Source organism: Aedes albopictus, chromosome 3 (assembly GCF_035046485.1).
Source record: "Aedes albopictus strain Foshan chromosome 3, AalbF5, whole genome shotgun sequence".
In the NCBI taxonomy this organism is placed as follows: domain Eukaryota; kingdom Metazoa; phylum Arthropoda; class Insecta; order Diptera; family Culicidae; genus Aedes; species Aedes albopictus.
In genome coordinates, this window is record NC_085138.1 from 115,724,848 (window position 1) to 115,752,428 (window position 27,581).

General features: G+C 37.8%; 1 protein-coding gene across 1 annotated transcript; it reads left to right on the forward strand.

Annotated features, from left to right (window-relative positions):
* Nucleotides 1-2,928: 2,928 nt before the first annotated feature.
* On the forward strand, nt 2,929-26,606 carry LOC109405725 (cytochrome P450 4c21). Its single transcript, XM_029876848.2, has 5 exons — nt 2,929-3,416; nt 24,957-25,209; nt 25,264-25,390; nt 25,454-25,612; nt 25,675-26,606. Exons 1-5 carry the CDS (start codon nt 3,047-3,049, stop codon nt 26,254-26,256), a joined length of 1,491 nt encoding a protein of 496 aa, XP_029732708.2. The 5' UTR covers nt 2,929-3,046; the 3' UTR covers nt 26,257-26,606.
* The last annotated feature ends 975 nt before the right edge of the window (nt 26,607-27,581 follow it).

Consider the following 27,581-nt stretch of genomic DNA (forward strand, 5'->3'; position numbering starts at 1 on the left):
GCCTCTGGAGCCGTCCTACTGATACCTGATGGAGAAGATGGTGGCTCCAAATTCAAAACGGTGGATGTTTAATGAAGTGTTAGGCTCTAAACCATTCAATATGGGTATATTTTTCGTAGGAAAAATGACTGGACTCCAAAAATTTGCGACCAGAGTATTCAAGATGGCTTTTATAAATCCAAAATGGCGGCTACATATTCAAGATAGAGCCTTTTCTTAAGAGTTTGTGGCTCAAACATTAAAAGCCAGATAAACGATATGATTTCTGGTATCATGAAATAGATATCTGTTAATTGTATGAAAGTGCGATATACATCAACATGTAGCTGGAGTTGTATTGAAAGGAGTTTTCGAAGGCACGAGAGAGGCACCATTACCGCTAGGTGGATTAATAAGGGGTTTTTCCATAAATTCTGCGTTTTCTTCAGCAAAATTTCCATAGAAATTTATGTAGGTATTTCTTCTAGAAATCCAACAAAAATTTGTGTTTTATTCGTTAACTTAAGACAATTCGACACTTAAAAAGATTTGTTCAAGAATTGCTCTAGGAATTCGTTTGAAAATTCCTGCAGGAATATATCCAGGAATTACTTCTGTGATTCTTCTAGAAACTCGTGCAGGATTTCTTTTAGAGATTCTTGCATTATTACTTGCAGTGGTTCAGGCGAGAATCTTTCTAGAGATTTTTGAAGGACTTTAAACAAAGAGTTCTTGAGAATTTTCTTCAGATTATTCCTCCATGCATTTCTTATGATATTTCTCTGCCATTTCCTCCAAAGACAACTCTTGGAATTTCTCAACGAAATGTTTCAGCATTATTCAGAAATAAATATCAGAAAATTCTACAAAAACTCCTTTAGAAATATCTCAATAGTTTTTCTTTCTGCCAGCTTTTATAGTAGTTTATCCAGGCGTTTCATTGAGTTCTTCACAGAAACTTTTAGAAATATGTCCACATGAATTACTTTCAGAGAATGCTCCAAATTTTAGAAGATTTCTCTAGGAAGTTTTCTAAAAATTCTTCAATGAATTTTTCTTGGGGTTTAACGAGCGGTTTGCCTTAAAATTTCTGCAGATATTTCTCCAAGTTTATTTTTCAGAAATTTTCCTGGAATTTCTTGACTTATCGCCTTGAGATTTTTTAGATAATTATCTAGAGATTCATAGAAGAGTATTTTCTGAGATTTCTACAGGTAGTCTACTGGAGGTTTCCTCTGGAATTTCTTTAGTGATTTTTCCAAAAAATCTCCCTGAATTTCCTTTAGGGATACCTTAAAAAATACCTCAAGAACAAGTTTAATGATTTCTTCAGGAATTTTAGCAAGGAATTATTTCAAAAGTTCTTAAATGAAATTTCATTAAAAAATCCTACAGAGAATTACTTGGAATTTTTTTTTCAAGGGTTTCTTCAAGAATTCTTTGAAAATTTCGTCAAGGATTCAGATATTTCTACTGTTTTTTTTTCAGAAGTCACCTAAAAATAATTAAAAAAGTCCCTGAAGGTATGTTTATGTTAGGAAATAACAGGACATTTGTCAAGAAGAAAACCTAAAATAAACTCTAAACAACTCTCAAACCCTAAAACACTCTCAAATTCTTAGAGGAAATTCTTGAAAACTTTTTCGAGAGATTCCATGACAAAACTTTCTGAAGTATCTCTGGAGGGATTCTTGGATGAGGAGAATACTTGAAGAAACTCCTTAAAATAGCTTCAAAATTCAGAGAAAAAAAAATCACGAGAAACTTTTATAGAAACTCTGGAAGTAAAACCAATGCAAAATTACATGAGAAATCACTTGAAAGTATCTACAATAATCCCTGCAGAAATGGAGATAAAGGTACTGGAGAAACATTTTTGAAGAAATGCTTCAGTTCGTTTTGATGAATCCTGAACGATTTCTTAAAGGAATTTCTGGCAGCGCCCCTGGAAGAAATTGATTAGAAAATTTGAGGGAAGCGTATGGGAAGGAAAACCATCAAATAAATTCTGGAAGAAATCTTTAAAGTAATTATTGCCGAACTCGTAAAAGAAATTCCTTCAAGAATGCCCCTTTCGCGATAATAACAGAAAAACAATCGTGAAAAAATAATTCATGAAAGGGTTTCTACAGAAATATTGTTAATTGGGTACGGAGAACTTTTGCCTTTCGAAAAAAGAACCACCAACAGACGAACTTCATCCACTAGTTATTTAGATGACACACTTTTAAACATCCATTATTCATTTGTTATTAGAGGGCTTTGAATCTGCTTTGAATGACAAGCTGCCACTACTGTGATGTAACGTCCTCATATTCTTTAGAAGAATTCCCGTCCACATTTCAAACCCGAGCAACGCACTATAGGATATCCATTCCAAGTAGATGACTGTATCGAAAACAGTTGAGAAGCGATTTTCACACGATTGTCTTTTCAAAAATAAAACCAGAAAATCATTTCCATTTCAATCATTTCAGATTTAATCCACGATTTTTTTTTTTTATAATTTCAACCATATATTTTGATAATTTCTCTATTAACTCTGAATTGAACTCTGGTAAAGGTCGTTAACCTCTTAATAATGTGCGCTTATATGAAATCATTAAGGGGGATACATATTTGCAATTTTGTCTTCAACAAGCTACAAAATGTTCTATCAATCTCAACAAATACGTTTGACATCCCAGAATATTCTTATTATTGAAATCAACCCGAAAAAATAAAAAAAGATATCACCATCATTTGACTAAAATTTTAAATATTTTTAGTTTAAATTCGACACAGTCGTTCACTTCCCGCAACAGGCAAGCATTCACAACCAATGTTGCCACCAGTGGTGAGCACATCATATTAATAACCACTTTCGATCCAGTAACGCAACAATTAAAATCTAATCGACCTACTGCTCTAAGACTGATCCAGTCGGTAAGCGTGCTTCGTGATTCTGGAATATGGAAAATCGATGTTGATTATTGGGTGCGAAAATTGTTCTCCATAATCCAGAATACTGCATTTGCAACAATCGAACTGCGAGGGTCAGTTCGAAGTCAATCGTGCCTCCAACAGGATGGATTTATACACAGCGCTACTGGTTGTGCCTTTCGCCTTCGTAGCCCTTGTGTTCGCGTACGTGCGTGCCCTACAGTATAAAAACCGCTTCGCCGACAGTGTGCCATTTGCTGGAGTGTCCCCATATCCGTTGTTCGCCAATGATTGGGAACTGTTACGTTCTTCAGCGGAGGAGAAATTTGAATTTCTTAATCGGGAATTTTTCTCCAGGCAGCCTCGATTATTCAAAGCGTGGTTAGGCCCGTTGATGGTCTTTGGAACGTGCCATCCGGATGTCATTCAAGCCATTCTAACCCATCCGGAGTGTGTGGATAAGCCGTTTTTCTACCAATTTGCTCGATTGGACCATGGGTTACTGGCGGCTGGAGGTAGGTCAAAAGTGCATGGAACGGGTTGTCATGTGTTTTGATTAGACTATAATATTGATTCGCACTAATACAGTGGCGTTTCGGTTTTATCACTAGTCGTTTTAATCACTACTCGCCCAAATTCACGGTTTTCTGTTCGATTTTATCACGATTTTCATTTCGTTTTTATCACACTTTTTTTTAAACATTCCGAAATCAATATAAAATCAATACAGCATTGTCCAGTCCACCAAAACAGTTAATAAATATAAGCTACGGCTTATATATTTTCCAGCTGAACAATTTAGGATAAAAAAATTTACAATTATTTCTCGTTTCGCCAAATTCACGGTTTCGTTTATATCACGGTGAAATTTTTTTTGAGCGTGATAAAACCGAAAAACCACTGTACAGCGAAAATACAGCAATCAATTATGTCTTAGAAAAACAATCTTGGAATCGCAATAGAAGTTTCTGGAAACAGAGAAGTGTCCATTAAGCCTAAAAGGGATACCTGGGGTCCATTGGACCCCAGGCACCTTTCAGAGCTCGTCTTTGATGGAACACACTCAGCGAGGTGACGAAACTGAGGCCAAGAAGGTATCTCTTATAGGGTTAAAAATGATTGATTTTTTAAACAAATTGTTGAAAAAATGTGTGCGAATTTTCAATGGACTCAATCTTGGGTAGACCCGCAGATAAACAGACAAAATAGGGCACGGTGTCAAAATTTTGATTATTATCGAACTTTCATGTGCCTCGGATTTTTCTTCATAGAATGTTAGAATTTCGGCTATAATGTATAAATGCAAAATTTTAAAATATTCTATCGGGGAAAATTTGAGTTAGGTGAGTTTTTGGCTATTTTCCATACTAAAAATCAATAACTACTATTTTAGTCCAAAAAACGTCCCATACAAAATGTATGGAAAAATTTTCGCCGATGAAATATTTTCTAGTTGTCCGATTATGACTATATAGCCCAAAAACTAATCATTTTCGAAGAGGAATCCGAGGTACATGAATGTTCGATAATAATCGAAATTTTGACACCGTGTAGGGTATGGCGCTACTTGGGCGGTGGCTTCTATATTCGTCTGTTTTTCACTATAACTTAGGCAATATTGAACCAATTGACTTGAAATGTTGTACACGGGTAGATACTATGCCTATCTCACCACATTCCAAAAGTTGTGTCAATTGGTTCAAATTTGACTGAGTTATAGTGGAAAACAGACGAATATAGAAGCCACCGCCCAAGTGGCGCGATTCCCTACGTATTAAAAAGGCATGCCACATGCATTCAACAATAAGATTCTAATTACATTCACCGATGTGAACGTTGTTCCCAGAGGGGCGCAAGTTTTCGATTAGTTTGAAATTATCTAGTGTACACTTTGTTGGATGATGCAAACGAGAAATATAGGCGATTTGTGTAGTAATGACCCAAGCAGGAACGGATAACTGACACATAATTTCAGCATACCAAAGTCAGGTATCAAACCAAGATGAGGTATTGGTCGGTTAGCCTGGTATTGAAAATAACTAATTTTGGTATTGTGTAGGTATTTATAAAATACCTGAACGAGTTATTGGTTTGGTGTTAAGGACTGCTTGAAGTATTATTGAGTTATGGAAAAATCACTATTTGTATAGAAAAATGACAGATTGTTATTTAGGTATTACAATACCTGATGTCATTATTCACATGGTATGCATAGAACACACACCAGTTATTTTATTAGGTATTTTACCTCTTATGCAGAGCTAATTAATACCTCATTCAGGTTGTAGGTATTCGGTTTTCCATACCTGAGTTTGGTATTCTTCAGCTATTTTCTCCTGCTCGGGGAGTGTTATAGGCAGATATCATATCAAAACCCATCATGGCCGACAGTGTTGCGCGATTCCAGAGTTAATTGACAGACAACGGATAATGTGTTCGTCTATTTTAATTAAGAGTTACGTCTTTTTGTCTGTGGTCCAACGCTTCCAGTTCTCCTGGGCCTTACGTTTTCTAAGATCATCCTCAATTGTAAACAGCCATCGTAAGCACGATCTTTCTTAGAGCCGCTGGTCGCCGACCTTTACCTGGTTGCCTTATGAACAGTGTTTTCACTATTCTTTTTCCAACATAAGCAGTTCGTGTCCAGCACACTGAAGTCTGCCGCATTTTATTTCGTTTCACAACATTCACTTCCTCGTACACTTTGTGAAACTAGTGATTCATGTATCTGCTCTACTCACCATTTTCTTGTTTCCCATCGAGAATTGATCGCAGCACTCAAAGACACCTAACTGCAGCTGCAATACGCTTTTTCACTACACAGGAAACTTCATTGACACATGTCCCAACTGTCCCAAGATAAACAAAATCTTCAACAACTTCAAACACATCCTCATCATTCACTCAACACTAACACCACCAGGTCTGCCTTTGTCTGTGTACTCACAGTGACGATATTTAGTTCGCGAGAACAGGTCTTGCTCCTTCGTATTTGAAGTGTGGACAAGGGTGTTTGTGGAAGCCCAAAAAGGGGGTTCCAAGGGGCTTCAGAGATGCTTCAGGGTTTTTTTCAGGAGATTTCAGGATCCTTTTAAGCGCGTTTCGTTTGAGGGTAATGTCGGTAACTATGGCATCAGCATCCAGGGGACATTCATAGAAAAGAACGAAGGGACCCTTCAGGGGTGTTTCAGAGGGTCCCAACGGGTTTTACTGGGTACCAGATGAACTCATAGGCGTGTCAAGGGGGTCCCAAGATCTTCACGAGATACAAGGAGATCTCAGGCTGAATCGTGGTCCCAACGGGTATCAGAGGGGAAGCTGGAGCTCTCAGGGGCGTTTCAGGGGGTTTCCAGAGGCCTTCAATGGAGTCCGATGGAATTGCAGGCATGTTTCCGGGCGTTTCAGAACGTTCAGGACGTCTCAGTGGGGTTCTATGTGGCCTTAGAGGCGCTTCAAGGGACGTCAGGGGGAGTTCCAGAGTGTCTCGTCTCAGGGGCATGTAAGGGTGGCTCCAGGGAGTCGCTTCAATGTGGCCTCTGCACGGTGGTTGAAATCGCGAAAAACACGATCGTGGGCATTTTGAATTTGAAAATGTGCAAATAATATGATGTGATGTTCTGCAAAGTTGTTACATATTTTTTAGGAGCCACTTTTGATAAGTTTTGTTTTTTGATAAGTTTACTCAAAAGTTAGATAAAAAATCTATTTTGTGCATAAACCACGACAACTAAATGGTATCTTCGACAAAGTTGTAGATAATATTGTGCAGAAAAAATGTTGCCGAAGACACTTTTGCTCTATCCATGGAAATAAGCGATATAATATAAATTTAGTATCAACAACCCCTTCAAACCTTGAAAAACCACTAAATCCTTTATATCTTTCTTGGATGAGGTTTTCATGGCTTCTGATATTCTTAACACTTTTTCAGTACCTTATTATGCATTTTTTTTCTGAAGATAGTGTTGCCATAATTTCATTGTTTCTACGTGCTTTTTAGTTTTCATATGACAAAATGACCATTTTTAATGAGATATCGTACAAGGTTTGAAGGGGTTGTTTATACTCAATTTATTATACATCGCCTATTTCAAAAGATAATGCAAAAGTGTCTTCGGAAACATTTTTGTGTGATATTATCTACAACTTTGCCGAAGACACTATTTAGTAATCGTGGCTTATGTAGAAAATAGGTTTTTTATCTAACTTTTGAGTAAACTTATCAAAAAACAAAACTTATCAAAAGTTGCTCCTACAAATATGTAACAACTTTGCAGAACATCACTTTATATTATTTTCACATTTTCATACTCAGAATGCCCACGATCACGTTTTTCGCGATTTCAACCACTGTGCCTGGGCCTTTTCTCGAAAGAGTTCCAGGGACGTTACAGGAGGTCTCAGGGGGTTCCAAGGGGCCTCAGAGGTGTTTGAACAGGTCTCAGGACGCTTTTCAGGGCGTCTCAGGTAAGTTCCAGAGGGTAAAGGAATGCTTCAAGGAGGTACCAGGAGATGTCAAGGCGTTCCAAGGGCCCCGAGGGATTTCAGCAAAGGTTTCAGAGGGTACCATGTGGTCTCATGGTCGTCTCATGGGGTTTTTGGGAGTTTCAGGGGTTTTCCAGGGGGTCGCAGGGGGTTTCAAGGGGTATCATGAGCTCTCAGGGGCGATGTAGGTTATTTCAGGGGCGATGCAAGGTATCTCAAGAGCGTTCCAGCGCCAGAGATCTAAGGATGTCGGGAGCGTTTCTGGTAGTCTTAGGGGATTTCAGGGGGTACCAGTAGATCTCTGAGGCCTATTAAAAAGGTTATTTTACAGGCGTCTCATGGGTGTCCCAGAGGGTTAAAGAGGATCCCATGGGGTTTCAGGAGATACCAGCTGGTCTCAGAAGCTTTAGGGTCTTAGGGTTGTCTCAGAGAGTTCCAGGGTATTTGCAGATGTCCTCGGGAGTGTTTCAAGAGGCCTCTTTGTGGTTCCAGAGAACCTTTGGGTCTCCGAGAAGTTCCGGAGGATCTCAGATGCATATCAAGAGGTTTCAGGGCGTAAGTCCCAATGAATCTCAGAGGAGTGTCAAGGGCAGAGATGCCAGATTATTTTATGAAAAATCTGAATCAATACATATTTTTTCTGTATCGTCGTATTTGAGAGTACAGAAGATACCAAGAGTCCTAGAATTCGATAGAAGCTAATAAAATTGTACCACTTTTTGACGGTTTATAATTTTGACTGGTATTTATTTCTCTAAAAGACGTGTATAAAATTGCGCAAATTTTCATTAATGGTTCTATGATAAAGCAGCAATTCATGAAGTTTTCAGTAATTTTTATTGAAAATAACTTGAATTTTCCAAAATGTTTATGCTTTCTGTACAATTCTGTATTACATTTTGAAAATCTGTATTTTTCTGTATTCTGTATCTCGTTTGTGTATCCTGGTAAAAAAAAGATCATAGAGATACAACAGAATGTATTGTCACAACGCTGAAATGAATGGTAATTACCATTGAATCAATTGTTTAAAACGATAGAGTAACAACAGACACTATGGTTTTCCATTCCACCATAGCATGTATGGTACATGTCACTTTTACAATAGAAAATGGGGGTTGTTATGTATCTTTGCCATAAAAAATCCAAATTTTCTGAAGCAAATTCAAGGCAACTACCATTCCACTTATGGTGTTTTATTATTGAAATCTCTAGTGCTATTGATTTTATTGTGCACGTATTGTCCCAGACAACCGGTCATCGTATAAGATGTTGCATAAGATGATAAAGTAGAGGTCATATGCGTGCATGCCTCCATTTAGGCGCATGTAAAATGTACGCATATCGCCTCCACTTTAACATCTTATACGATGACTGGTTGACTGGGGTAGTTCGAATAGAGCATTTTCAGCAGGAAAATACGTACCGTAAAATGGGGTGTTAAGAACTCATGGGGTGTTAAGGGATTCAACTTTACACACTACTTTGAAAAATCGCCAGACCGTATACAAATTGATTTACTAATTCCAAATTCGCTTCAAATGTGTGTTGGAAATAAAGGCATACTATAAGGATTACCACTCATGAAAACACGGTTTTAACTGGACACTAGACATACAAAATAGAACGGCATTGCTTTTTCTAAATTTTGCTACCATTGAAACATTCATTTGTAAGATCAGAAATATTATTAGGAAAAATGTATGAGTAATCGTAAGGTGTTCTACAACTCATTTCAAATGAAACTAAGGTCAAATATTTGATGTTACTAAGGTGGTTTTCGAACACCGACAATTTTTGAGAAAAAAGTCTAGTTCCATAAACTGGTGGGGTGTTAAGGGATGAAATTTCTCATATACCTTTTTTATTTGTATTACAAAGTTTTGAGGCAGTTGATTCATTGTATAACAGCAACTTTTCTGAATGACGTATTACGGATTTCATTTTGGGTCATAAGCATCCCAACAGTTGCCATGGATGATAAATCCAACTAATTCAATATAGATCTTTAAAACAAGTGTTTGATTGACATATGTATAACTAGAACATTGATCAAATGCTTATACTCAATGCCGCAGCAGTCCTCTCTTTACAGAAGTTTGTGTTCTTTTGGTGTTATGTTACGATTTAACGAAAACGTATTCTTCAAAATAGATTTTCCATCTGTTTTCTTATTTAAATATTATCAATTATTAACGTGAAAACGTGACAGCTTTTTGATATTGTGGAATATGCTCACTTGTTCCATATATTATGTAAACCAGACTGTCACTCTCTTGCAAGAGCAAGTATTTATGAAGATGACGCATGACTGCTTAAATATCTCAACATCTGAAATATGACCTATCAGCGATGCTCCAGATTAGAAATATAAGCATTGAATTCATAGTTTACATACTGGGCCATCTAATGGCGCTTGCATATAAAATATTTCAATAGAAAAGAGTTTTTAAGTAAAAAAACTGTTAATACACATCCTTAGCTTACAACTTGTTGTAGTCTGAACTGTTCAATTAAATAGTAACTGTGAATAAAATGTTTGTTATAAATTGAAGCCACTCAGGTACAATTTACGGTTTTTTTTTCAGATTTCGAGACTTCAACAAAAAAAAACTCATATACAAAGGTAGATGACAGTGAAACTGTTCCTGCACCTTCAGGAATATGATAATCTTTTTCGGTGATGTTCAAGATATATTACAGTCACTGTTTACAATTAATTAATTTCTATCTTGCTTTGAATTATAAGAACTTTTACATTTATTCCCTTAAGTTTCTTAACACCCCATTTTCGTATTTTCCAAAAATTCGCACATTTTGTTAAATATCTTCAATTGCTCCAAAAAATCGTCATATTTTATAATCTACTAGCTGTCACGGCAAACTTTGTCTTGCCAGTCTTGTGGTGATTTGACAACTGTTGAGCTCAAAATTGCACCGCACTCTAGATTGGTTTCGTTTCGATCGTGTTGATTTCCTTCCCAGCTCATGCAAAATCAGTATATTATCAATATTCGTTTTTTTCTAGTTTACTTTCCTAGCTTTTTATACATATAAACACAGCCACCACGAATACGAACCGAACCGTTCAAGAGTCATAATGATCGGTGCATCCGTTCTTGAGTTTTGTTGCCTCAAAGGAACTTCAAACTTATTTTTATATATATAGATATGCGTAGCAGGCAGCAAGGCAATGATCGGACTGCTTTTCCTGAAAGTTTTAAGAAGTATAACCCATGAATTAATGGGGACGAAATTTTTTTCCGTCCCTTAACACCCCATTTTACGGTACATAATATAATTTGTTGTTGAACAGTCAAATTAGGCATTATTCAATGGTAGTTTATGGGGATTTTATTGGAAATTTTTATCAGAGTAGAAGGTGAAAAATCTGTATATCTGGCATCTCTGGTCAAGGGGTCCCAGCAGAATTCAAGGGGTACCAGGAGATGTCCAGGGGCCTTAAGGGATTCCAGAGGATCCTCTTGAAACGCCTCTGAGATCTTCCCTCATGCCTGCTTTCGAAACGCCCCTGAGATCTCCTGGTACCCCTGAAACTACATGAACGGCCCTAAGACCTCATGAAACACTCCCGAGACGACCCTGAGACCCCCTTAAGCACTCCTTGCAAACTCTACAATCCCTTTAAATCTCCTGGAACCCTCTTTAAACACCCCTGAGATTTCCTGGTATCCTCCTAAAACCCCATCGGTCCCTCTTGAAACACCCCTGAAACGTCGTTGAGAACTCCTGAAACGCCCCTGAGACTCCCTTGAACGCCACTGAGACCTCATGGTACCACTTGAAATGCCCCTAAGATCTCTTGGTAACCCCCCCCCCCTCCCTAAAGCCCCATGAAACGCCTCTGAAACTCTCTGGAAATGTCCTGGAACGCCCTGAGACCCTTTGAAGCGTTCCTGACGCTCCCTGTAGCTCCCCTGAGGTCTCCTGAAATGCCCTTGAGAACCCCAGAAGCACTTTTGAGACTACCTGAGAAGAACCTGAGACTCCTTTAAACGCCTCTAGGACCTTTTCGTAACCCCTTGAACACTCTGGGATCCTCTGGAAACGTGATCTCCTGGTACCCCCTGAAACGCCCCTAAGATTTTCTGGTACCCACCTGAATCACCCCTTGAGGCCTCTGAAGTCCCCTTGAATCCTTTGAGATCCTTTGAAATGTTCTTGAGGCTCTTTCGAATCCCCTTTGAGACCCCCTGAAATCCTGAAGCACCCCTAAGACCTCCTGAAGCCTAAGTGTAGAATTTGCTCGTAAGTTAAAAAAAACATGTTAACAAAAAATAAATAAAAAAAGATTCACTCAAAAGCAAACTTGGTTAAGTGTTTTCTTAGATATCGGGGTGCTTTTAATTATGCAAATATTAATACTGATAAGAACATATCAGAAGAAATTTTGATATTTCCAGGAGGCTTTTCAATACTGGCTGTGCAAGCACTGGAATAGAATATCGGGGCAGCGCTGTTATTGGTCGTGAGCTTCCCATGACGATGAAAAAGTAGGCCCTTTCATCGTCACAAGACAAAACGAGCATTCACGCTCTTCGTCATGTCATTTTGCAATGATCAAGCGTCATGACGGAAACTTTCGTATTGTTTTGAAATTTAAATTTTCACCTGGTCCAAGTAAATTTAGGCTAGCCGTTGTATTTAATAGATAGAGAGGATATTCATTAGACCGGGTCAACATGGTCGTTTTTCCGGAACAAAGTTTTTTCGATGCCTTTCAACGTCCCAAACAGCTGTGCAAAATTTGGGCGCGATCGGTTGCGTCCCCACATTCCGCATTGCGTTCAAAATTTGTATGGAGTTTTATATGGGAATACCTACATTTTTGCATTTTCCTATTGTTATGCTTAAATTTGTCTTGAACTATGTAACAAATGATGTTAAAGTATAGCTTAGGGGATGCTGATCAACTTTGCCGAAGAGAGTAAGGTGCTAGAGCGACTCTGAAAAAAGTTATTAACTTCCAAAGTTAGATATCTCCGCGCAACTACTAAAAATCATTTTTGCTGCCAACACTGCTGGTGCTTCAAATGATCACTCTATCCTTGCATTCCATTCTGACATTTCATGGAAACCAATCCCCCATTTCATCAACAAACAACAATTTGGATTTGGTTCAAAAATGTTTTCCAGTCGATTTTCTACGTTTACCTTTATTATTTTTTATAATATTCTTATAATTCTAGGTCAGCTTTTGAGGAATAGTTCCGGACCGGAAATGTTTTAGAGGAGTATGGGGAGCAATCAATATTCATCTTTCTGACTCGGTTTAGGAAATTTAGGAAATTATTACCACTCGGATTACTTCTGAGGTTGTTCCAGAATTTCTCAAGGAAGGCAGCAGTTTTCAAGTATTTCGTTTCCCGGCTTGTGATAACATTTTTCTTACTTTGCAAACCAAGAGCAATAAAAAGTGCTTTGATACTTTCGACCACAGAAGTAAATCTAAAACCTGATTTCCCTTATCCTCGAAGTCGGTAATTTGTGAGAGTTTTCATATGCGAAATTTGGCTACGATCGCAGATAGATGTAATATTTCATTTTCGAAAGTATAAAATATGCAAGCATTTTTCTTGCAGGAATTTTATTATTGATTGTTTATTTTATATTATTTTCAATTATGTGTAATTGTATAGAGTCTCCCCGAATATTGAGATAATCCTGCCGCTGCAGCTGTAATACACAATTATTATACCTATGATGTAGTGGTTCCAAGAGTTTTAAACGATTTAACTTTTTGCGATCGTTTTCATGGTTGTAAAAAATTGGTTCACAGACACACAAACGTGTAAATTAAATGACACGTTAAATGGACACTGACTAGCAATATGGCAAAATAAAAAACACAATTATTTTCCCTCAGCTAATATAGGGAAGAGTAGAGTTCTTTGAAGACCGGATTGCGATATATCGAGTTTTATGACTTTGCTTGTGCTTCAGCTGTATGAGCTGAATTATTTTATTATCAGGAACTTGAATATTGACAAATTTTTAGTTGTGGAAGTGCCATTACCAACCTCTGATTTCATTTATTGCTTTATTGTTCAAGGAATTCCGGTATTTTCACCTTCATTCTTGTTTACGGACGCATCAATTTTCGAAAGTTTGGTTCGATCGAATCCGTAATCCACTTGATTTTGCTACCGTAAACGGAAATGCGGACAATTTAAGTTCGAAAGGTTGAAAACAAGAATGAGATAATTGCAAGATATTGTAAATAAAAATAGCTGGCTGACTTCTGATGATCATGGGATGGGAAAGGATAAAGGAAAACCATTGATCTACATTTAGAACAAATTTGAAAGGACTTTTTGACAGTTTCAAGGAAAAGAAGCATCAACTCATAAGAACCCTTTTACAAATTTTATAAGGCTGGGACAACCAAACATAAAGCGCAGTTTCGAGTTCGAAAGGAATCGCTCAAGAAACTTCTTGAGTGATTCCTGACAGAAACTTTCTTCGGTGACTGCCATTTGAACTGTCATTTCTTCGCTACTGCGTACTGCGATCGAAGAAAAACTGGTTTCTTGAGCGATTCAGGCAAGGAATTTCCCATGTATCAAGATAGGCTGAGAAATTCCTTCTGATCTGCAAACAGCGCTTAAAGCGTAATTTGTAAAAGGGTTCTTATGAGTTGATGCTTCTTTTCCTTGAAACTGTCAAAAAGTCCTTTCAAATTTGTTCTAAATACAAAGGGAAGGCGAAGTATTTTTGCCAAAAATTTTTTGTGTTAAAAAAATTATGAATGAACCCTAATAGTTGAGGAGTCTGTCAAGTCATTATTGTTTTGATTCCTATAAGAAAATTAGAATCACACTATTAAACTCTGAACTTTTCACTCTGAAATCTTTGTATATTTTCAGTGTCATAACTCTAATAGAATAGATCAATTCATACGCTTTCCATTGTCATCGTTATAATTCCTAGGACGTAATAAGTTCCACCATTTTTTTAAATTTAAATAGTTGTATTTACATAGTTTTAGACATGGCTTACGATTGTTAAATACAATTAGACATTACGATGCCATAGGCTGTTCGATCCTGTGTTTCTCCACAACTTGCAGCAAATAATGTTGCTGCTCAGGATTTCTAGTCGATTTGGTGTTAAAATCTGTGATCATCTTTACTGCTCGTTCGGCGACATCGTTGACAACCATTAACCCGTTTCGGTCCTAGTTGGGAATTTAATTTCAAAAAATCACTGTGACTTCATTTTCCAACCGATTTTTACAAAATTTTGTACGAAGATCGCGCTACATCTATAGTTGTATGGAAAAATATTAAAATGGTATTTTGGTCCTTGGGGTCTGAGTTATTGAAGGGGTTATATGGGTCAAATCAGGTCAAAAATGGACCAACTTCCTTTTAACCACTGATTACTTGTAAAAAACACATGCAATATGATTGAAAACATGTTCAGGTATCTTTTTATTATTACAGACGCATAGTTTGAGTAAATTGGGATTGTCTAGTTTTGGTTCCGGATGTTCCGGGTCGCGTTTGGGGTGCGTTCGGAGGACACTTCTCAAACGTTCCCTACACATGACATTTTTTCTCGCATAATTCTAAAAACAGGCATGTCATGATTCATTCTTCATAATTTTGTATACTAAGTATATTGAAGGAATATTCAAAGTTTGTTTTGACATATTGGCCGCCATCCCGGATGTTCCGAGAATCTGGGACCGTCCGGGGAAGTGGCCATTTTCCAAACAGTTATGAAACATGGCTTGCGACATTTCAATCTTCATAATTTTGCAAAACAAGTATGTTAGAGGAGAATTTAGACGTTTTTGGGCATATTGGCCACAACTCCGGATGTTCCGGGAACCTGGAACCTCCCGGGGAAGTGGCCATTTTTCAAATTGTTATGAAACATGGCTTGCGACATATCAATCTTCATGATTTTGCAAAACAAGTATGTTAGAGGAGACTTCATAGGTTTTTGGACATATTGGCCACAATTACGGATGTTCCGGGAACTTGGAACCACCTGGGGAAGTGGTCATTTTCCAAACAATTACGAAACATGGCTTGCGACATATCAATCTTCATGATTTTGCAAAAGAAGTATGTAAGAGGAGAATTTAGAGGTTTTTGGATGTATTGGCTACGATCCCGGATGTTCCGGGAACCTGGAACCACCGGGGAAGTGGCTATTTCACAAACATTTATGAAACAAGGCTTGCGACATATCAATCTTCATGATTTTGCAAAACAAGTAAGTTAGAGTAGATTTCAGAGATTGTTGAACATATTGGTCGCCATCCTGGATGTTCCGGGAACCTGGAACCACCCGGGGAAGTGGCCATTTTCCAAATTGTTATGAAACATGGCTTGCGACATGTCAATCTTCATGATTTTGCAAATGAAGTATGTTAGAGTAGAATTCAGCGGGTTTTGGACATATTGGCTACCATCTTGAATATTCTGGTAACCGGGGACCACCCGGCGAAGTGACCATGCCCCAATATGCACAGGTGATTCCAGGTTCCCGGAACATACGGAATTGTGACCAATATGTCCAAAAATCTCTAAATTCTCCTCTAACATACTTCATTTGCAAAATCATGAAGATTGATATGTCGCAAGCCATGTTTCATAACAATTTGGAAAATGGCCACTTTCCCGGGAGGTTCCAGATTCCCGGAACATCCGGAATGGTGGCCAATATGTCCAAAAACCTCTAAATTCTCCTCTGCCATACTTGTTTTGCAAAATCATGAAGATTGATATGTCGCAAGCCTTGTTTCATAACAATTTGGAAAATGGCCACCTCCCCGGGAGGTTCCAGGTTCCCGGAACATACGGAATTGTGGCCAATGTGTCCAAAAACCTCTAAATTCTCCTCTAACATACTTGTTTTGCAAAATCATAAAGATTGATATGTCGCATGCCATGTTTCATAATTGTTTGGAAAATGGCCACTTCCCCAGGTGGTTCCAGGTTCCCGTAACATCCGGAATGGTGGCCAATTTGTCCAAAAACCTCTAAATTCTCCTCTGCCATACTTGTTTTGCAAAATCATGAAGATTGATATGTCGCAAGCCTTGTTTCATAACTATTTGAGAAATGACCACTTCCTCGGGTGGTTCCAGGTTCCCGGAACATACGGAATTGTGGTCAATATGTCCAAAAACCTCTAAATTCTCTTCTAACATACTTCGTTTGCAAAATCATGAAGATTGATATGTCGCAAGCCATGTTTCATAACTGTTTGGAAAATGGCCACTTCCCCGGATGGTCCCAGGTTCCCGGAACATCCGGGATGGCGGCCAATATGTCAAAAAACCCTTTGCATATTCCTTCAATATACTTAGTATACAAAGTTATGAAGAATGAATCATGACAAGCCTGTTTTTAGAATTATGCGAGAAAAAATGTCATGTGTAGGGAACGTTTGTGAAGTGTCCTCCGAACGCACCCCGAACGCGACCCGGAACATCCGGAACCAAAACCAGACAATCCCAATTTACTCAAACTATGCGTCTGTAATAATAAAAAGATAACTGAACATGTTTTCAATCATATTGCCTGTGTTTTTTACAAGTAATCAGTGGTTAGAAGGAAGTTGGTCCTTTTTTGACCTGATTTGACCCATATAACCCCTTCAATAACTCAGACCCCAAGGACCAAAATACCATTTTAATATTTTTCCATACAACTAGAGATGTAGCGCGATCTTCGTACAAAGTTTCGTAAAAATCGGTTGAAAAATGAAGTCACTGTGATTTTTTGAAATTAAATTCCCAACTAGGACCGAAACGGGTTAAAGAGGCAACTCGTTTCTTTGCTTTACGAAACGTTTCATTTGAGCTCCACTGGCTGGCTGGGGTTTTGAGAAAATTGGTGGAAATTTCCATAATTTCGAAGAAATCCTTCGTTTCCGCAGTCACGAACGTCGACAGTGTATCGGATAGTTTAATGGTGCTTGCTCTTGTTGGTGTGGGCTGAATTTTATTTCGTTTTCTGGTCAGTTTCATGTGACGTGCCGTGGTTTTGGAGAAAAACGCTTTTTTCATATTTTCTTTTTCTTCTTCACTTACTGCTTCGTCGAAAAAAGCCAGTGCGATATTCCTTGGTGATAAGTACCACAGGTGATTCTCGAAAGCTTTCGCGGCAGTTTTGGCATAGTCGTCAAATTCAAAGGAACTGATCGCCATCCAAAATTCCAAATCGATCCGAGGGGCGGTGACCTGAAATTAATATATTATTTCATGCATATTCAGCACAAAAACTAATATACATACTGGGTTGTTAAGGCTGAACCAATAACGGACGTAGCACTTCGAGATAAAAATACATAGTGTTTCGTAATGGTCCATTAACTCTTCGTCGCAAATTTTGAAATTACCATGGTTCATCCAAATTTTCAGAACGTATATCGCTCTAGCCATCCAACGAGCTCGGCTGATACTGCCTGCTTTTCTGAATTTCACATTTTTAGGCAAATTGCCACCCAAGAACAGCACGACAAGTTCCAGTAGTTCGATGTAATCCCCTCTCGGCTGTTTTTCTATAAGCTGATTTGAGCAAAACTCGATAACACTTTGGCGCCACGATGCTGTAATCTTGTTTAAGCGAGGGACGGAAAGTACGTTTCGGTGTTTCAAAGTTTCACCCGAGTTCAACTTCGCATTGAACTCCTCTTGGAAACGTTTAAATTTGTCCAGCTTGTCAGATTGGGATTTATCGCCTTTCATTTCGAAGCAGTGCTTCAAAACAAGCTCAGCAACATGGTGGCGGCACGCAAGTGGCAACAACTTTTTTCCTAGCATCTCTGGTAAACGGGTGATCACACCATTTCTGCAGCCTGAATTGGTGTTTGTGGTGTCAAAGCTCATCGCTACAATTTTGTCGGCCAAGTCCCAGTCGACGATCGCTTGCCTGATAGCTTCTGCCTCGGTAGTGGCCGTGCCGTTTGGTAAAGCAGGAACAGCTAGAAGCTTCGAGGTGCCTTCTCCGGTAACTACAATAGGTAGCCTATCTTCTCTTTTCCCTGTGATGTTGTTTGGTAGCATTTTTCCGTCCCAATGCACCGTTAGGGGGACATTTGGCTTGAAATCTTGTTTAATCTGGTAGTGAAAGTAGGTGAAAGTACAAATTAAAATATTTTGATAACAGTGATAGCCGTTATAACGTTTGAAGTTCAAATCATTGTTTCTGATTAAAAGTAAGGAGATCAATCCCTAAAATAACGAAGGAAAAAACATCTAAAAGTATCCAAAAGAACAACTTGTTTAGTTTTTCAGAGCCAAAACTCTCAGGCCAAAACTACCTATAGATCTTTATGAAATGTAAAATTAAACCATTGAATTATTACCTCCTCTGCCATTTCTTTAACTAGCCTCTGACGAGTTAGACGTATCGTTCTGTAGTTAATCGCATAGCTGGCCTCATGTTCATTTTTCAAATGTTTATCCCGGATAAGCGCTTTCAGGATGATCGACGCGTTCCTGTTCGAGGTTCCAGTCCTTTCCAAAGCGGCAGCCACGTTCGGTGAGATAAGGTTTTGTTTACGAACTTGTTTTGCTTCCGGTTCATGATTTTCATCAATATCTTGAACATCAGGGTCAGATACCATCGCAGTAATTGGTTGTCTTCTCCGGTTGTTCTTCAGATGAATCAATTGAATGTTGAATTTCAATTTAATATGTTTCATATTATATTTCATTTGTATAACAAGACGCAATAAACAAGAAACAATTAAAAGATGTGGTTTGCATAAATTAGATAATATTATGCATAATTTCAATTGAATGCATACCATTTCGTCTTCGCTGAGTAGTCGTACGCAATCTATATCATTTTCAAGTGTCTTCATGAATGCATTTCGTTTTTCTATAGAACTCACGGTATTTCGATTCTTATTGCGCTGCAATTCTTTACAGGTATAAAATTAGAAATACTGTAATTATATATTAATATTTTACATTACTTTGCCATTCATTCAACGTTTTCTTTATTTCACGGGCGATGTGTGATTTGGCTTTAAACTTATATCCTGGTAGTGTCATGTTCATCAAGCTTTTGGTTACTTTTGAAATGCACTTCATCCTTGGAAGCCTCGTCTCCAGTTGTAAGTGAAAAACTACCTTAAGAACATCCTTCATCGATGGAATCACGTTGGTGGGCAAACTCGGTACCATTTTTCCAACGAACGGTATATCAAAATCCGAACGTAACGGGCAAGATCTTCTTCGCTTCGGCATTTTCAAAACTCACGTCACCACTAGAACGTTCCTTCATGCACGCCAACCTGTCTTGAAGTAACTGTTCCGATAAACGTGCCTACTAGATTTTAAAGAGCAGCTAAGAATTCCCGAAAGTCGAATAATCCGGCAATCTAATTTAGTGAAAATCGGATCCGCCATATACATTGGTGGTCATTCGATTAAAAAAGGCCACACATGTTTTCCAGTTATACTTGTTTTTCGGGTTTCGAGGAATAGTCAGAACTGCACTAATGTAGTCAAAAATTCTCACATTATACTTTGTAATGCCATGGAGTTTCATTCGTCCCAAACCACATTCAGATAACTTCGTGAAATGGTCACCAGTAGTGGCTGGAAGGCTCGTCCGTTACTCCCCTGAAGCAAATCCGGAACCACGATCATTCCCTAGAAGACGACCTAGACGACCATTGTTCCTAAAATAATTAGAATGAGAATAATAAGAACAAATAAGGGAAACAATACGTAGAAAAACGACTGAGACCATGAGTTGTTGTTTTTAAACAACTTTTCCGAACAATTCAAGTTCAGAAATGTCAAAATGGAATGCAAGGATAAAGTGATCATTTGAAACACCAGCAGTGTTGGCAGCAAAAAAGGTTTTCAGTAGTTGCGCGGAGATATCTAACTTTGGAATTTAATAACTTTTTTCAGAGTCGCTCTAGCACCTTACTCTCTTCGGCAAAGTTGATCAGCATCCCCTAGGCTATACTTTAACATCATTTGTTACATAGTTCAAGACAAATTTAAGCATAACATTAGGAAAATGCAAAAATGTAGGTATTCCCATATAAAACTGTAGAAACTAGACTTGATCGTTTGGTGGTTTGAATGAGAATGAATATTTATTAGCTGTCATTTATATAATTGTAGTTCAAGGCTATCTAGATCTGAATCTACAAGGTTGACTAGGATGCTACGTTCTCTCCCCTTTTTCAATAATAAAAACTGTATTTAACTAAAATTCGAAAAGTTAGTAATCATCGAGGATACATATGTTTCATTTGATTAGATTAGTTTGATTTCATAAGATTAACACTGGAATCTAATGTTGCCGTTCATCGTGAGTATTTTCTTGTAACTTGCTTGATTTGAATAATCCATTTGGTGTACCTGAAACGATCAGAAGTATGAGATATTATATTTAAATTACTTAACGACGCGTAGTGCGTCATCAGCATCATTGAAATCTCGCTCGAAATTTCAAAGTGATAAAACTCAGTTACCAAAGCGCAAATTTGGATGAAAATGTATCATCCCATATGCTCACTCGTGGTGAGTGTGATGATACTTTTTCTACTGCGTGACTGCAGAATTGACCGTTTTTTATCACTTCAAAAACGCGAGGCAAACAATCATTGAAAATTAAAAAGTCAATGATTCCTATGAAAATTCTGTGATGCACCAAGTCACCTTAAAAGTCCAGATTTTTTTTAACTTGCCAATTATTCAGTTTTATTTAGATCTGGATTACTATTATTAAAGTTCTTTATACATATGCGTTTTTCTGTATTCTATTCGTTTTTTTTCCACGATGTTGTTATTTTTATATTAACCTTTGTTTTCTATCTATTTCTTTATTTTTTTTTTGATAAAAGGATGTCAGTTTAACCCTCACAAGTTGTTAAGCTAGGCACACCACGACAGCTAGGTGCATGTTCAGCGAGCTTGTCTGGGCCATATTGACAAAAATATTATACTATGGTTAAACATCCTTGTTTCTTTTGTTGTTTTTTTTTATTTAACAAAGTAATACATTTTTTTTCTTAAACATTAACAAAGATGTAAAATTTCGTTCGAATTGTCTTATTTTGTTCATTTGCCTATTGTTAGTTTCTGTAATATGAATTGAATTTCTTGCAAAACCGTTTCTGAAATCGTGGACTAGGTAGATCCTGCCGCAATGTGGTTTGGCGGGAAATCAAAAATAATTCGTAGAAAACAATACTCATTAGGTTCAGGACAAAGAAAGTTTACACATACAACATATATCAATGTATAAAAGAAATGATCAATTAATGTGACTTAAAATATTTGAAAGGTAATTTCAAGATACATGTTTAATATATATAAGAATAAACAAAGGCAAAACAAACGTAAACTGATTTAACTGATTCAACGTCGCAATCACCAAGGCAATCTTTGATTATTTCTTTCGTAATTTTATGGAACATTTCAATAATCAGATAATAACGGCTTACGCAGTTATCTAATCTGTTTAGTGAATATCCCTATTGTCGTTAAATGGAGCGGGTAAAAAATCCATTCCTATTGATTAAATTTAATACATATATAACAGTATCATTTCACAATGATGTTATTTTATAACAGCTAAATGTTGTGGATATTCGATGAAAATATGTTGTTCAATTTATGAATTATGCAATTAATCTACAAGAGCTTTTTTTAAGTTTCCTCGCAAATTATGGAAAAATTTTCGTTACTTTTTCAGTTATTGATTTAGACATCTAATTGATACATTCCCAAATAAATTAAATCCTTCATCAAATCATAATGTATACGATTTTTTTCACCGTTTTATTTGTAGTAAAATTTAACTGCGAAAATGATAATATCAAACTAATAATTATAGATAAAATACAAACTTTCTAGGTGTACACGCAAGTACCAAATATTTTCAAATACTGTTATAAAATCATTATCATCTGTAAAACACATTTTGTTTCAGTTTTCAGAATTGTGAAATAGCGCATTTACCACATAAACATTGAAATTTACACTACAGTAAAAATTTTAAGTGCGGTCGCCGCAACACTCATCGCATCCCATGACCATGTGATTGGCTGTTTGCATTGAATTCCAAAATGAAATTTGTCCTTCACTTTGCCGTAAAATTTGAAAAATAGATCTGTGTTTACTTCATGTGTGTTTTAGCGAGAACCTTTTATTTTGATCATTCACATGGGTAGCTTTAATATTGAGTGCCAATATTTAAATGAACATTGAAAAAATAAATTTTCTTATAAAGTTTATCTGCACTTTCAGGTTATGAGTTATTTTAAAATATTGTCAACTATTTAAAGAATGCATAGTTGATAAAACACAAAACATCTTGTTTGTTAACTAGTGCTTGTCTTTCGTTTCAACATAGTACAATTTTCCTTGATGGTTGATTAAAGATTGGTAACTTAAGTTTACAAAATCGAAACGAGACGAAAGTACAAATCGCAGCACTTGCCTTAGGAGTAATTACCATCACAAACCATAAGCTAACTAAATACATACTTACAAATAATATGGAAGTATTCAACATTTCGATTATATGTTCAATTTTCAGCCTGGTCATCAGTGTTGTATTTCAAGATTTTAGTTATTGGCCAGTATCCAGGTCCACATGCATGTGATTGATTTTTGAAATCATAGTAACTCACCTGTCTTTAGTTTCAGTAAAACTTGTTGAGCTTTCTCTTAAATCACAATCATCTGTCACCAGCTCAGTTTTTCTCCAAAAACTGTACCGCCACTTGATAAATATTTTCGTGTGATTTCTCCAATTCGATTCAGGGCATTCGTGTTATTCGACTTATTGAACAGCAACAGTTCCTTCTAGTCTTCCATTTTTCCCCCGTACCGAATAGGCTTGAAAGAAAATTATAACATTTATCTCTTCTCAAAATGATTGAAGCTCTCGTTAAACTATGGACAGTATTTTCCTTATTTTCAGGAATCATTTTGTAGGAACTCACTTAATATACGGAACCACCAACACAGGCTTTGTTAACTGCACTCTGCTCAACCTTTTGGAAAACCAAGCTGCATTTGAGCCACATTCCCATGGTATCTTGCTTAGAGTTTGCTGTTTCTCTGCTCAACCTTTCGGGTATTTTACTTAGATTCCCTAGGTATCTTGCTGACTTTCTGCTCTCTGCTCAACCTTCCATTATGGAATTCACCCTGCCATATGGCCAGATTCCATAACTCTCGGTGTCTTGCCAGGAGCTCTCCTATTTTCTACTCAACCTCATTATGGAAATCACCCTGCAACATTGCCAGTTTCCATAATTCTTGGTATCTTGCCAGGAGTATTCATACCATCGGTCCAGAAAGGGCTTATTGAAATAAGAGTATCAAGGGGTTTGACCTCTTCAATTACAATAATCACAACCACTCTTCTTTGGACATGGTTTAGTTTTACTTCGAGACATTCAATGAAGTGGTCTCGCGCCTGTATTCCGGGTTCTAGTGTTCTGAAATATTCCACTGCATGGATATAAAACTGAATCATTACTCCGGGTTCTGCAATATTTGCATACTTCATCCCTAAGAGCCCAATTTCTAAATTTCCATCGCAGTAAAATTCTAACTAGAAACCATCCCGGGAATACCAGGTTTCCTTCCCATCGGGAACAGCCTTGTGGTTCGTTGCACTTTTTTTTGCTTTATACTTACAACTCTCCAAGCTATTTGTTTCAATTTTCCGAGTTTTCCGTCGTCGCCAAATGTAGAAACTAGACTTGATCGTTTGGTGGTTTGAATGAGAATGAATATTTATTAGCTGTCATTTATATAATTGTAGTTCAAGGCTATCTAGATCTGAATCTACAAGGTTTACTAGGATGCTACAAAAACTCCATACAAATTTTGAACGCAATGCGGAATGTGGGGACGCAACCGATCGCGCCCAAATTTTGTACAGCTATTTGGGGCGATAAAAGGCATCGAAAAAACTTTGTTCCGGGTGGATGTGATCAAATTTTAATTTTCCCATACAACGTTGACCCACTCTAATATTCATTCATGCTTTGAAGGATTTAAACAATGACAAAATCCATGAATGTTGTAGTAATTGCCTTGTTTACAACCATGTCACGCTCCGTCATGACCGAAAAATGAGCGAATATTGTTAGCCTCTCTTGGTCATTTCCTCCCGATTCGATGACATTGATAGAGGCACTTCTGTAAAATTCGAGTGACGACTCGTGTTGACGCTGACGCTTTCCAAGCCTGTATCGGGGTGTTTTCAATTACGGTTCTTCCGATGTCATTTTGGAAGCCGAATAGAATCACGATATATTTTCAATTGAATTTACCAAATGCTTAAAAACCAACATCTCTTCTCGGCATTGCAGCGATCAGAAAATTGAGTGTTTGTTGATGCCCCAAAGGCCCAAAGGGGGAGCCTTGCATCCATTTTTGGAATCTCGTAGCAGATATGCCATTGAGGCAACTCAATAATAGCTGTTTCCGTACTGGGCAATTGATAATTCCAGTGTTGCCAGAACATCTCTTAAGAAATCACGAACCTATAACATCATTTGAATTTTCCAACCCGTTCAACTTCTCATTTCAGCACACATTTGGCGGCGTCAACGAAAGCAACTGAACCCCACGTTTAACATACGCATACTGACAAGCTTCTTGCCCATTTTTGAGGCGTGCTGCCAACAGCTGGTTGATGATTTGAAGCCACTCGTCAACGGGGAGCGCTTCGATGCGCTCTATTATACGACCCGGTGCGCGTTGGATATGATTTTGAAATCCAGCTTGGACACGGAAAGCTTCTCGGACGAAGAGAGTGCCAGTTTGGTCGAGCATATCAAGCGGTAAGATTCAGAGATGTATATGGTGATGTTTTATGCAAAGCTCGATTTTTCCAGGTTCTTGTTTATTTCGACAAACCGAGTGCTGAACATATTTCACTATCTAGAGCCAGTATATCGCTTATCCAAGAATTATGCCTTGGAATCGGAATCATTTAAAATATATCTTGGAGCAACCAGAAAAGTAAGATAGTACATTAACACAAAAATCGGTGATAGAAGTATACCGTTTCTCTTCCCATCTTAGATAATGAAGATCAAACAACAGGAAATGAAGGGTAAACCTCTCAAGGAAGATGAAATTGAATACAACAAACCTCGAATCTACATGGATCAACTGCTGAAATTATCCGATTCGTTGAGTGAGAAGGAGATAATGCACAATGTTTGTACGATGATAGCAGCGGTAAGTAGTCAATGGAGTCACTTAGATTATCTGAGCAATCAAATAATATGTCTCATTCGTAGGGCAACGACACATCCGGTCAGTTATTGGCGTATGCTTGCGTATTCCTCGGAATGTATCCCGACGTCCAGGAAAAAGTCTACTCTGAAATCGTAGAGCGCATTCCTCCGACACAGAACGAGCCCATTACAGCAGAACAACTAAAGTCTTTGTCCTACACGGAGATGTTCCTGCATGAATGTCTACGCCTATGTCCCATCGGACCAACGATTGCCCGGAAGAACATGACCACGATCGAGTTGGAGGGAGTCAAAATTCCAGCTGGCCATTTCCTGATCATTTCGTTCTTTAACTTGCATCGGCGAAAGGACATTTGGGGACCGGATGTAGATCAGTTTGATCCAGAGCGGTTTACACCGGAGAGATCAGAGGGGAGACATCCATACGCGTTTCTGCCATTCAGTGGAGGACCACGCAACTGTATTGGTTCGCGTTACGCCATGATGAGCATGAAGATGATGATGATCTACCTACTGCGAGAGTACCGATTTCGGACGGATTTGAATATTTCGGATTTGAAGTTTAATTTCGGCATGATGCTGTGTATGCCATTTGAACATTGGGTGCAAATTGAGAAACGATGATTAGAATACCAATGTTCATTTTTGTTCAGTATTTTAGTATCATGTTTCTGTAACTATATGTCAACCATTAAGTTCTCATTAAATCAAAGAATCAAAAAGCAACTTGATTTTTCATTTTATATGTAGGTACCTCACCTTTTATATGTAAGTACCTTCATTTTATATGTAAGTACGTTCTTCGCTAATCTGCACTCGAAGACTGTGGCCTGCAGTTCTAATCGTAGAATGGAGGTGTACTTCAATGGTGCTATGCGAGTCTTTCCAGCAATTTGTGAACATTACACTTGATCTTCTTCTACGAGTCGCAAGAATACTGCCTCTACCATTGCCCTTTCACTTGCATCAACGGATACCTAGGGGCTGTCCATAAACCACGTGGTCATTTTTTTGGGACTTTTCAACCCCCCCCCCCCCGCGTGGTCATTAGTCCATACAAAAAATTTTATTTGTCCATACAAAATTGTCATTGCCCCCCCCCCCCCCCCCCTAATGACCACGTGGTTTATGGACAGCCCCCTACGTGTGTTTCGTTTGAAAATGCATCCAAGCCAACATCTAGGAATTTTTAACTTCCTCTCTCTCACTCTCTGGTAGCAATTGCAGCCAGTCATGCCACTTCTTAAACAGGTTGTCGGGAATTTGTTCGTCCCAGTCAACGTAAGCCCGTCTTACCTTTTGTAGAAAGTTCATTGAAACACCCTAGTTGAAAAGCTTTGACATTCACGTGCACAAAAGAAACATGTGCTCTATAAACAAATAGAAGTTTGAATTATGGAAAAAAATCCACGTACTCCGGTGGGAATCGAACTCGCGATTCCCAATCTGCTAGCCGGGCGATTCTAATCCATAAAGCGACGGAGTCACTTGACTATCCTTGGGGTTTCTCGATGAATTTTTCGAAACATTTCTTAAAAAAGTGCAATTCTACGAGGATTTTTTTTTCTCAAAGATTTAGTGATGTTTTTAGAAATTCCTCTAGGTTTTACCTTTTGAAATACAGATTTTGTTTTAACCTTTTGTTATTGTTTGATTGTTTTACATAGGTTCTTCCGGTATTAATTTATTTATTCAAGGATTTCTTCGAGCAGTTTTTTTTAATTCCTTCAGAAAATTCTCAAGACTTCTGCAGTGGTTCTCAAAAAAAAATCCTCCACGATTGTTTTTTTTTTCTCGTTTCTTCAGTATGAAAAATGCTTCTGGTAGTAGTTTAGAGATACTTGCATTCGAATCCCGTCAGAAATTAAATAAGTAATATGTCTGAGAATCCCTTCAGAAATATCTCCAGGAGTTCTTCTAAAGATTCATGCAGAAAATCTTCCCGGGAA